This window comes from Vigna umbellata, chromosome 8 (genome assembly GCF_029865625.1).
Source record: "Vigna umbellata cultivar VRB3 chromosome 8, Vumbellata_1.0, whole genome shotgun sequence".
NCBI lineage: Eukaryota > Viridiplantae > Streptophyta > Magnoliopsida > Fabales > Fabaceae > Vigna > Vigna umbellata.
The window spans coordinates 14,948,841-14,960,696 of NC_142172.1; the positions used below are offsets into that span (position 1 = coordinate 14,948,841).

At 32.2% G+C, this 11,856-nt stretch overlaps 2 protein-coding genes across 2 annotated transcripts; one reads left to right on the forward strand and one right to left on the reverse strand.

Annotated features, from left to right (window-relative positions):
* The first annotated feature begins 572 nt into the window (after positions 1-572).
* On the forward strand, positions 573-4,131 carry LOC124827200 (uncharacterized). Its single transcript, XM_088097456.1, has 2 exons — positions 573-3,374; positions 3,485-4,131. Exons 1-2 carry the CDS (start codon positions 1,025-1,027, stop codon positions 3,826-3,828), a joined length of 2,694 nt encoding a protein of 897 aa, XP_087953582.1. The 5' UTR covers positions 573-1,024; the 3' UTR covers positions 3,829-4,131.
* Positions 4,132-6,256: 2,125 nt separating this feature from the next.
* On the reverse strand, positions 6,257-10,837 carry LOC148194099 (zinc finger AN1 and C2H2 domain-containing stress-associated protein 13-like). The gene is made up of 3 exons (XM_088097866.1): positions 10,611-10,837; positions 7,737-8,496; positions 6,257-6,604 (listed from the first exon to the last, which is right to left on the reverse strand). Exons 1-2 carry the CDS (start codon positions 10,707-10,709, stop codon positions 7,738-7,740), a joined length of 858 nt encoding a protein of 285 aa, XP_087953992.1. The 5' UTR covers positions 10,710-10,837; the 3' UTR covers positions 6,257-6,604; position 7,737.
* Positions 10,838-11,856: the final 1,019 nt, after the last annotated feature.

An 11,856-nucleotide genomic window follows, 5' to 3' on the forward strand; every position in this document is an offset into this window, starting at 1 on the left:
AAATATTATTAAAAAGATAAAATTGGAAAATGATCTTTTAATTATAGTAATTATTTGAATTTAAAAAAAAAAAGTGTATAGAGCAAAAAGATAAATCCTCTTTACCAATGATATATATCATACAGATACACAAATTATTTTAAGTGGTGTTGGATGGAGCATAGCTTATTTGCAAAAATAGATATTTTCAAATTATATTTGGTATGATGAAATATTAATTTATACTAATAAGACATAATGAAAATATTGATAAATATTATTTAAAATTGATTTTATTAAAGAAGTTGAAACAGAAATATTTTTGAAATCACACTGAAATGTGTGGCCCCTCATCTGTAATGATTTCAAGAGTCGAGAGATAGTAACAATTTTGTCACTTACAAGAGAAAGATTCTATTTTTTGAGATAATTAAGAATTAGAAGATGTTAATCTTATAAAAACTAAAGTTTTAGAATGATAGAATCAGCACCACCCTGCTAACCAGAGAGAGAGCTTTGTACAACTTGCATTCTTTCATATCACCCCTTGTTTCTTGTATATCGTGAAGCCAAACATTTTCCTTCTTGCTCTGCCTACGAGACAGAGAAAACAACTAGCACCTGGTCCTGTGCCAACCTTGTATTATGTGATTTCAGTTCTCTCTTTCATTTTGTCACTTTTTTGCTTCTGCTGCTTTTCCATTCCTTTCTTCACATCTGCAACCAAAACATGCATTTTTGGTCTTGGTAATGTAACCACCTTTTGTTTCTTTCACCATTATCACTTTTCTTGCTAAGCCATTCCTTGGACTGGTTTATTGACTTGTTACTCTCAAAATCCTTCCGCTCACATTTCCACCACATGCATATCAAGCCCTCTTAAAAGGGTATCTCTAAAGCTTTTGATCATTCTGGGTTACTCAATTATCCAGTGAAAGCTTAGAAAATCACCACTTTTCACTTCAACCAAGTGTTGTGAATTGTATCTCTCTTTTCAATCTTCACATCTTCAACAAAAGCAAAAGATCTTTCTTTTTTTGTTAAGATGATGTTTTCAGTGATGAGAATTCTTTGCTTGTTGCCTTTTCTGCTCACTTTGTGTCTGTCAAAATCTCTGCTGGTGGGTGGTGAGTTGCAGGAACAAACTTTACTACCTTCCATCAACCAAAATCTCAGAGTTCCAGGCTGGAATGCCAGCACCTCAGATTACTGCTCCTGGAAAGGTGTCATCTGTGGCAACCTCTCACTGGTGGAGAAGCTCACTCTCTCTAATCAGAATCTTGGAGGCAATGTAAGTTCAATTTCCAGGCTCAAAGCTTTGAAGTGGCTTGACCTTTCAAACAATAACTTTCAAGGGATGATTCCAGCTGCTTTTGGAAATTTATCCCATCTTGAATATCTTGACTTGTCTTCAAACAAGTTTGAAGGTTCAATTCCACCACAATTGGGAGGTCTCAAAAGCCTCAAATCATTGAACTTTTCCAATAACATGCTGGTGGGAGAGATACCTAAGGAACTTCAAGGCCTTGAGACTTTACAGGATTTTCAAATTTTCAACAATCATCTGAGTGGTTCCATACCCAACTGGGTTGAGCACTGGACCAATCTGAGAGTTTTTGCTGCTTATGAGAATCATTTCAATGGAAGGATTCCAGATGCTCTGGGATTCCTTTCTGAGCTTACAACACTGAACCTGCATTCAAACCACCTTGAAGGTCCTATACCAGGAAGCCTCTTTTCTGCATGGAAGCTAGAAGTTCTGATTCTCAGTCAGAACAACTTGAGTGGTGAAATTCCGGAGGAAATCGGGAACTGTCGAACTCTTGTCAGTGTTCGAATTGGAAACAATAATCTACAAGGTAATATTCCTAAGAGTGTTGGAAACCTTACTAGCCTTGCTTACTTTGAAGCTGATGATAATAATCTTTCTGGTGAGTTAGTATCAGAGTTTTCTCTGTGTTATAATCTCACCTTCTTGAACTTGGCTTCAAATGGATTTACTGGAATAATTTCACCAGAATTTGGAAAGCTTATGAACCTGCAGGTGTTGATGCTTTCTGAAAATCTCCTTCATGGTGATATTCCAGAATCGATTCTTCAGATCAGAAGTCTTGAGATTCTTGACTTAAGCAATAACAGGTTCAATGGAACAATACCAAACGGAATCTGTGACATCGCTCAGTTGCAGAAGCTGCTGTTGGACAGGAATTTCATAAGAGGAGTGATCCCTCAGGAAATTGGAAGGTGTAGAGAACTTCTTGAATTGAAATTGGGGAGTAACAATCTGACAGGAACTATTCCCTCTCAGATTGGTCACATGCATAACTTGGAGATAGCCTTAAATTTGAGCTACAACCATCTTCAAGGACAATTGCCCCCAGAATTAGGAAGACTGATCAAACTTGGTTCTCTGGATATTTCCAACAATAATCTCACAGGTAATATCCCTGATACATTTATCGGGATGGTGGGCTTGATTGTCATTAACATGTCAAATAATCAGCTCAGTGGTAAATTGCCAAAGTGTGCATCATTCCTGCATAATCCTGCTTCAAGTTATTTGGGCAACAGAGGGCTTTGCGGGGAGCCATTGAACATTACATGTGAAGATATTCGCTATCGTTACATAGCTGTGGAAAACAATAATAAATTTACTTACGAAACCATAATGTATATACTTGGACCGTTTCTTCTGGCTTTTATGTTATTTGCTGCAGTTGTCTTGGTAAACAGAGTGTGTCAGAGGAAAGTAGAAAAAGTTCCTGAGATAGAATGTGGTGAAAGCATTAAAGAAGCATCTATAATATCAGGAAAAGTTTTCGCTGACAATCTAAGAGAAGAAGTAGACCTTGAAGCGGTTGCTAAAGCAACTCTTGAAGAATCTAATAAGCTTAGCAGTGGCACTTTCAGTGCACTTTACAAGGCATTGATGCCCTCTGGGGTAGTCTTACTTGTAAGGAAAATAATCCCTATGGACATGACAATAATGCAGCGGCAGAGCAAGATCATTTCAGAGCTTCACAGGCTTATAAAACTTTCCCATGAACATGTAATGAAACCCGTTGGATATGTGATTTGTAGCGATGCTGCTCTTCTCATATATCAGTACATATCCTGTGGAACATTGGCTCAACTTCTTCATGAACCTGCAATGCAACCTGAATATCAGCTCGATTGGCCTGCTAGGTTCTCTATTGCAATGGGAATAGCAAAAGGTTTGGTTTTCCTTCATCAGAAGGCAATTATCCACCTTGACATTTCTTCTAGCAATATTCTTCTAGATGCATATTTAGGGCCACTGATTGGGGACATCGAAATATCAAAGTTCTTAGATCAAACTAAAGGAAGTGCTAGTATTGTCCCATATGTTGGTTCTTTTGGTTACGTTCCACCAGGTATACTACTTATATACTGTTAATTATACTCATTTCTAACAAGGATTTGCACCTCATTTGAACAGTTTTGGCATGATGGTAATAACTATGTTGGTTGTTGTTTGGTGCAGAATATGCATACACAATGCGAGTGACAGCAGCTGGAAATATTTATAGCTTTGGTGTGATACTGCTGGAGATGGTAACTTCCAGAGCAGCATTTGATGAGGGTAATGGAGAAGGTGTAGACTTGGTGAAGTGGGTTCGTGAAGCTGCAGCAAGAGGTGAAAGTCCAGAGCAGATAATGGATGCAACGCTTGGCTCAGTGTGCGATGAATGGAGGAAAGAAATGCTTGATACTCTGAAAGTGGCCTTGTTCTGCACTCATATCAGGCCAAAAAACCGACCAAATATCAACAACGTTGTGGGAATGCTTCGAGTAATAAGGAACCAAATTGATTTCTGTGTCGATTGATCTACCATGCAGTGAAGAGTAAGAATAAACCTTAATAAAGTGGTGTGCTTTTTTTTCGGTTGTTTCGAATAAAAAATAGAAAAATAGAGAACTTTGTTTTGCTTATTTTGAGTTTGAACTTGAAGGGAGAAAGTGGAAAATCCTATTCTGTGTAATCAGTTTCATATCTGAGATGACAGAATGGATTGTGTTTAGCTTTCTCGAATAAGAGGTTTGAGTCATTCAAGCACTGTTTTGGGTTCTGTATGAGATGCATTGCATCCATTTGACTTTATGTTTAGTTGAATGTCATGTTATTGCCTTTACGATGTTTTTTCTTCTTTATCCCATTAGTTTTAAAATGTCCATTTTGTTTTTAATTAATCTGATTTTTTAATTATCTGTTCTAGGAATCTTCTTCAACAATGTTTCTTGAAAATTTTAAAATATGCCTTTTGAAATAGAAATTTTAGAATAACATTTTTTGGAATATATATGTATGATACCTTCTAGAATGAGATTTTTGAAACAAACTTCCTACAATAAACTTTTCGCAAAACATGAAATGCACAAGTTTTTCATAACAAAATTTTTTAAACGAGCTTTTCAGAACATATCTAATATTTTTAGGAACGATTTTTCCAAAACGAACTTATTTTGACAGAGGTAAAATGATGCAGCGAGGAGGATACTTTAGCCTTTTGCTCTTAATATAAGAGTCCAATTAGTAATCATTCGGTGCAATACAAAACTGGGAAATAACCATTCGACTTTTACTTCCTACACCCGTACAATTTCTTTACACAGCCTTCACTGTTGAAATTATGATTCTGCCCTTCCGAATTACATATTTTGAAAACTTTCCAGAACGAACTTTTCTGGATTTTTGGAACGAAATTCCTGTTTTTGAAAACATAATTTTTGGAATACAATTTCGAGAACATATTTCATATGTTCTTCAATAAAATTTTCGAAATGGAATTTTTGAAGAAAACTTTCCGAAACTCTTAAAATACTTTTCGGAATCGGAATACACACGCATACATGTGTTCTTATAAAGATCAATTTGAAGTAGGGAGTGAATGGATGAATAAAATTGATCTAACAGTAAAATTTATGATTTTTTTTTGAAAGATTGGAGGTGAAAATGAGTGAATTTTAAAATAAAATTTGGGAGTGATTTTACATATGTGATAGATTAAAAAAGAGTTTAACATATAAAAATATAAGATTATCAAATTATTTTTAATATTAAAAGTAATATAGAATGCTTTTTATATTAGTTAGAGTTATTATTTTTTAAATATGTTAATAAATAATATTGGACAAATACAGTGGAATTGGTTCGACGAACAACATAATTGATTTCAATGCATGTTGAAATCGATTCCATTCACATTTGATAGTCACGTTCTTTTGAATATAGTTTTCTATAATACTTTAAATACATTTCGGAAATAAACTTTCTCGAATGAATTTTATTTTATTTTTATACATTTCCTCTCTTCTTTTTCCTCTGCGGCATTTTCTCACCTTTTTCTGCTTTTGCAGTACGGCAGTGCTGCAAAAATAACGAATGTTTAAGTCTTTTTCCAATATTGTAGTGGTGCAGGAAGGCAATAACATGATTCTTTTATCCCAGCCCACCGTAAGCCTTTTCAGGCTTATCCACCAATACCATACATATTCTAGTATGCTTGCCAAAAAAAATTATTTATTTTATAAAATTAATTTAAATAGGCAAATTTAGTTGAATGGTAAAAGATAATAATAATCTATTCTAAATTTAGTTTAAATATTAATTTTTTATTAACATTAGAGAAATTAAATTTATAAAATAAGCTAACCATAAGAACTACAAATATTTTATTTTTTTAATATTTAAAAGAATATACAGTGATAATTTTAAATAAAAGTTAAATATATATATATATATATATATATATTTTTTTTTTTTTTCTTAAATGGAAAGCATCTAAGATAGTTCATCTGGCTATATTATCTTTATGAGAGTTATTTTTCTATATATTTATTTCTTTTTGTACCAAAATGTGATAGTATAGTTCTTGATCTCTTTGAAAAAATTAAAAAGGAAATTGAGGAATTATTTGCATATTTAATGTAACTCAGAGTGATTTATGTACTAAATTATAAATTATTTATTTGTGGAAACCTTAAAAAAACCCTCTTTCACTTAAATCATATTTTATTTATTTAATATTATTTTGGTCAAACTTAGGATTTTAACTGGTCTTCTTCTAGGAAAAAAATATATCTTAACAAAATAAATAACCCTTAGGAATAAGTGAAAGACAACTTCTAAAAACTACTACAATAATTTCTTTGATGAAAAAAACTACAATTGTATTTCAAAAAGTTTTTTCCCCCCTACTTGCCTTCTAAACCAAATATTATATACTAATAAAAGTTTAACATATGGAGCTCTATAAAAATGTCAGTCCAAAAAGTGACATAAATTAAAGAATGGTTACATCGTAGCCAGAAAATAAGTTTGTTAATTTGAGTTAGTGAGTTGGGCCAAGGTGTACCTTGTATTTCTTATCTGTGTTGTTTGTCGTATAATGCATAGTTTGTGTTGCCCTTTTCGGAGTTAATCTCATTTGGTTGCGAGTGCCACTGGGTTAATCTTTGAATTTTCAATCCAAGTTCCTTTGACAAAAATAAAACAAGGGTTCATGTAAATCGATATTTCAGGGGAAAGAAACTCTAAAATCTTTTGTGTGATCTCTCTTCTATATTTCATTCCTTCTTCTTTGAGCTCCATCAACAATACAACCTGACATAACAAAACCAGCAGAATCAATGAGAATCAGCTCATACAACTCTCCTAGTATCTTTGTTAAGTTACTCTAATAACTTGTATTATATTATTTGACCAACTTCTTTGAAACTGTTTTGGTACACGAATTTGTTTTAGTAAGTTCCAGATTTTTTCATGAATTACTTAATAGTTTATAATGAATTACCTTATAAAACACTAACTTTTTTTTCCCATTTTTATCCGAATTAATTTATTTGAAATATCATTTTAACTCAGAACTGATAAAATTAATATCTCAAAAAACTAAACATCCCATATTATATCTATCAGCTATTTCATTAATTACTGATAATATTTCAATTCATTTACATGTAAATATTTAACTATTTAGTTTCCAAGTTCTTGCTTGTAAGCTTCAACTAGCTTAACAATTAGCTTTTACCAAACACACACCCTAGATTATGGACACAGAAAATTTTGTTAATGGGAATTACTCTCTTCACATGATAAAAGGAAGTAAAAAAAAAGGGGGTATGTAGGTACAGAGTGAGGTCCGCCACTGCTTCCACAAAATGAGTTTGAACAGAAATTCGAGAATATGCTTTTTCATTCTAATTTCTAAACGAGAAATTCGATATTTCGAAAATTCTGGCCAGTCCCAAGAAAGGTTAGTCTGAAAAAAATGTACATCACTAATATCGATTGAATTAATCTTGCAAATTCCTGCCAAATTACTGGCCTTTCCCGAAGCTAACAGTATCCATTGAAGAGGTCAGTGTCAAAACATTAAAAATAATTGAGTAAGCAAATGAATCTGTCAGCCAATCCTGTGGCATAGATACAAATAAGTAAAGAAACATCTTCAAATTCATATTCACACTTTGATTATGAGGTTTAATTTTGATATATATGCTACGAGTGTAAGGATTTGTATCCTATCAGTCAAGACTTTTAAAGTAACTATGACAGAAGTCAACAATTTTCAATTATATGTGATCCATGATTGTATGACAATGTTTACACTCTAAAATGTATTCAAATTCAATTCATGTTTACAAAACTATTCATCCAGTCTATTTATTGCATAAAAAAAGTGCATTTTCTTCTCGGTGTAATTCATTCAATAAAAAATATCAACTCTCCATACCTTATGATCTAGAATTGCCACCATGATCCCTCTCAACATGTTCCACAAGGGCAACAGGATCCTGAAATCCTCTGCTACACTTAGGGCAAGCATCAATTGCAACCTTTGGTCCAGATCGGTTGCCACTCCTTTCATGAACTTTTTGCACATGGTCCACCAAAGCAGTAACAGAGGAAAACTTGGCACCACACTGAGGGCATTGCTCCACTTGACCACTACTCTGGCTAGCTCCCACCCCACCTGATGCTTTCCACCAGCCTTGGTTAGCTTCACTCAACTTTGACACACCAGCCTCTGCTGATGATCGAATGTTAGAAACTGCATTAAGAAAGCCTGTAGACCATCTAGATGATGCAGATGAACTTGGCTGCGGTTTGGACTCCTGTTTTTTACTCACATTCAAAAGATTCCTGAATGAAAAACTTGTTTCCATTTTTCTGGGACCAGGACATTTATGATCAGGTCCAAACCGATGCTTTAAACAATGGTCTACCATGCAGTCCCTGCACTTAATTGTGTTTGAGAATCCTAATATCTCTCTGCATCCTGGGACAGGGCATTTTTTCTTCTTCGTGACTTTCTCATAGTTCGATGGGTCACAGTCAGTGTTGACATGATTCTCCCAAGTTATATTTGCATCTTGATCAGGAACTAAACGAACTCCTTTAGCGCAAAGTGGACATACAACTACAGTTACATCTTGCTTGTCTGCTTTTGGACACTGATGTTTAATATAACCTCTGTGCTCCAAACAATACACCTGCAAAGATTTTGCTGATAAGTTTGATCAAACAATAAGCTCTTAAAACTAGCACAGGTGGAATAATAATCAATAATTCCACACTCAGACAAATTCCCAGAACGTCACCAGACAAAATCAATAATCAGAACAGTGTTTTATGCATGAACCCCAAAGTTTATGTGCTACTCAGAACCAAAGAAAAATTAATACTTAACCAAACCAAACAGAAAATTGCAGTAGCAGAATTTACTCAAAACTGACTTTTGAGGTGCGTAAATGTTTTAAGCTTAGTTCAAATTTAGAAGTTTAAAATATGATTGTGAAATTCAAGAGTAGCCTAAACTCATGGAACTACTTCAGAATTGACTTTTGAGCCTACATAATACAAGAAATAATATTCATACACAACCTATTGATAACATAAATGCATAACATAATACTTTCAACCAAACCAAGGTAATCTTATCAAATCATGAATCATGAAACTAATTTTTGAACTGAGAATCATAACAGATCGTACCGATGATGTGCAGTGTCCATTAATTTAAAACAGACATAAATAAAACAGCTTGAGCAACCGTCTTATAGAGCAAAATTATTAGTTCTTAGTTATATCTGAGTTTATAAATCCTTTATTTTAGAAAAATAGAACAAATTAAATGACTAAATAACTTACATTGAATGAGTGGGAGAGAAACATAAGTAGTCGAACAATAAAATTAGATAAGTTTAGAAGTGTTCCATCAATTCATTTTCATTTAACAATTTAAGTTTATAGGACTTTCAATTTTTTTTCATGAGAATTGGTGGAAAAAGAACAAATCGAATGATTTATATCAATGATATGAGTTTGAACAGATTCATTCATGAATAGAAAGATTTTTTATAACTATGCTTTTAACACAACAATAATTCAACATTTCAGCTCCACAATAAAACAAATTATCCAACTACAATAATAAAGTTTAGTAGTACTATAGTATTAAACTAAACTATCTAAATGATTGAATCATACATACATTCATAAAAACACAAATTTCTATGGGGAAAACATTTTAAAAAAAGAGTTAATTTCTTAAAATAACTTGATCCCAATAAAATGTCAACATTAGCTTCAAAAACAATGTATGGTTCATATAAAGCATTGTCACAATGTGGTCAATAATTGCTTTGATTTTAAACTTATTGACTCAGTTCTTGACTCAAGTGTTTATACAACCTTAACGAGTATTATACCTAAGTTTACCAAATAAAAACTTTAATAGTGAGTTGAGTTAGCTCATTTTCTCTAGCTAATTGTAATCTTACAAGGATCTACGAGTTAACTCAAGAGTTCAATAAAAATTGTTAAAAAGTTTATAACACCCATTTTCACACAAACATATACATGATGGTATTTTTTTTAGTGGAATTTGAGGGTCACGGAAATAAAAATAAGAACAATACTAAGAAGCAATTCCTTAGTGCTATTAGTGCTATTCTCCAGTTATAATTGAAGTTGGCATTGGTTAAAACTTCTATTTAAAACCCAAAAATCCCCCTGAAACTGCACTAAGTCTTATCCTACAACTAACCATAAGCTGCAATAATAAGGAGCCAACCATTCCCACCTCTTTGGTCTCCCGCTCTATAACATCTTTACCACTTTTCCCGTAGTTTATAACTACTTTTACTGCAACTCCTAATTCTGGAAGCAACTTCCTCTGCACATTTCTTGAATTGTTTCAAGTCTGCACACTTGTACAACTAGCCAACTTCCCATCCCTACTTCAACATAAAATTAAAAACAAGTCCATCCTTTCATAGCTTTTCATCACAAAAGCAACTCATCATCTCATCACCATAATTCTTTAAAAATTAAATTGGTCAATATAAGAAAATAGAGTTTCGCTCAATTAGGTACAGATTATGCCAGCAAAGAAAAATGGCATTATGGATCAGATCAAAAGCTAGTTTAGAGAATAACAGTATTAAAATAAATTGGAAAAAACACATACCCAGATGAATAGTCCAATAGGTTTGTTCTCATAGTTCATGTAATACAAGTACTAAATAAAATTACAGCATTAGGAGTAAATCATTTGAAAATTATCACTTTTTTGGGGAAAACAGAGATAGAGAAAGGGAAGAACCTGGTGGCAGCGATCACAGGTAAAGGGCAAAAAATCGATCTGCTTGCAATCAGAGACCGAACAGTGCTTTCCCAGATCTGGGAATTCGGGAGTTCCCATCCAACACACTTGCAAACACAACTCAAATGAAGATGAAAATGAAATTGTTGAAATTGAAATTGAGCAGACAATGAAGGTAGGTGGGAAGAGAAAGGGAAAAGAATGAGTCTTCCTAGGCTGACCTTGACCCTTCCCAAAACCCATCTAATTCCATTCTAAACTATTTATATATTTATCTATTTTTTCTTTTATTATAATAAATTATATATATATATATATATATATATATATATATATATATATATATATATATATATATATATATATATATATTCTTCTTTTATTATTTACAAATTGGCTTAAATATTCACTTATAGTTTTTATAATTTCATTAAATTATAATCTTCCTCCTTTTAAAAATTCAATTTTGTATTCATCTTTTAATTTATTTGAAATTAAATGGTTTTATTCAGTTATAAACATATTATTCGATCATAAATAATATCAATGTATCAACATAATAGCATATAACTATTATTAAATGACAATCTAATGAAATGATTAATTTAAAAGTATTAGACTATGGAATGTATAATTAAACTTTTATAAAAATCCAAATTATATATTAATTGTAAGACCCATCAAAAATATTTAAATTTAATAAATAGTTGTTTTATTTTTATTTTTATAAAGTTAATAAAAGTATGGTAAGAAAAAAATAAATTAAAATTTATGATAGGTAACAATAATAATAATTTCAAAGGAAGGAGTTTAAAAATTTGAGAATTTATTTTAAAAGTTAAAAAAAAAATGAATGAATAGTAAATAGTAAATAGTAAATAGTGAATAGTGAATAGTGAATAATGAATAGTTAAAAAAAAATATTAAAATAAATTGTGGAAGAGGACACTCCACGTAGAATCAATTATTCAGAGATAAGAATGGTGAATAAAAAATAATTTTTGAATAGTAAAAATGAATAGTAAAAGTGAATAGTAAAAATGAATAGTAAAAATGAATAGTAAAAATTTTTGGCTATAAATAGCCAAGGGGGGGAGGATGAAGATTTGCACCAAAATTCTAGGGAAATTGTGAGAGGAGAGAGTTGGAGGAAATTCTAGTTGAAGAGGGGAAATTCTGGAAGTTTCTGGAGAACGGTTTGAGAAGAGGAACCTAAGTCTGGAATAGAGGTAAGGGGAGTTACATT

Coding starts and splice junctions, on each gene's coding strand:
- LOC124827200 (XM_088097456.1), top strand. CDS start 1,025: ATGATGTTTTCAGTGATGAGAATTCTTTGCTTGTTGCCTTTTCTGCTC. Junction 3,375..3,484: donor TTTTGGTTACGTTCCACCAG/GTATACTACTTA, acceptor TGTTTGGTGCAG/AATATGCATACACAATGCGA.
- LOC148194099 (XM_088097866.1), bottom strand. CDS start 10,709: ATGGGAACTCCCGAATTCCCAGATCTGGGAAAGCACTGTTCGGTCTCT. Junction 8,497..10,610: donor CCTGTGATCGCTGCCACCAG/GTTCTTCCCTTT, acceptor AAATCTTTGCAG/GTGTATTGTTTGGAGCACAG.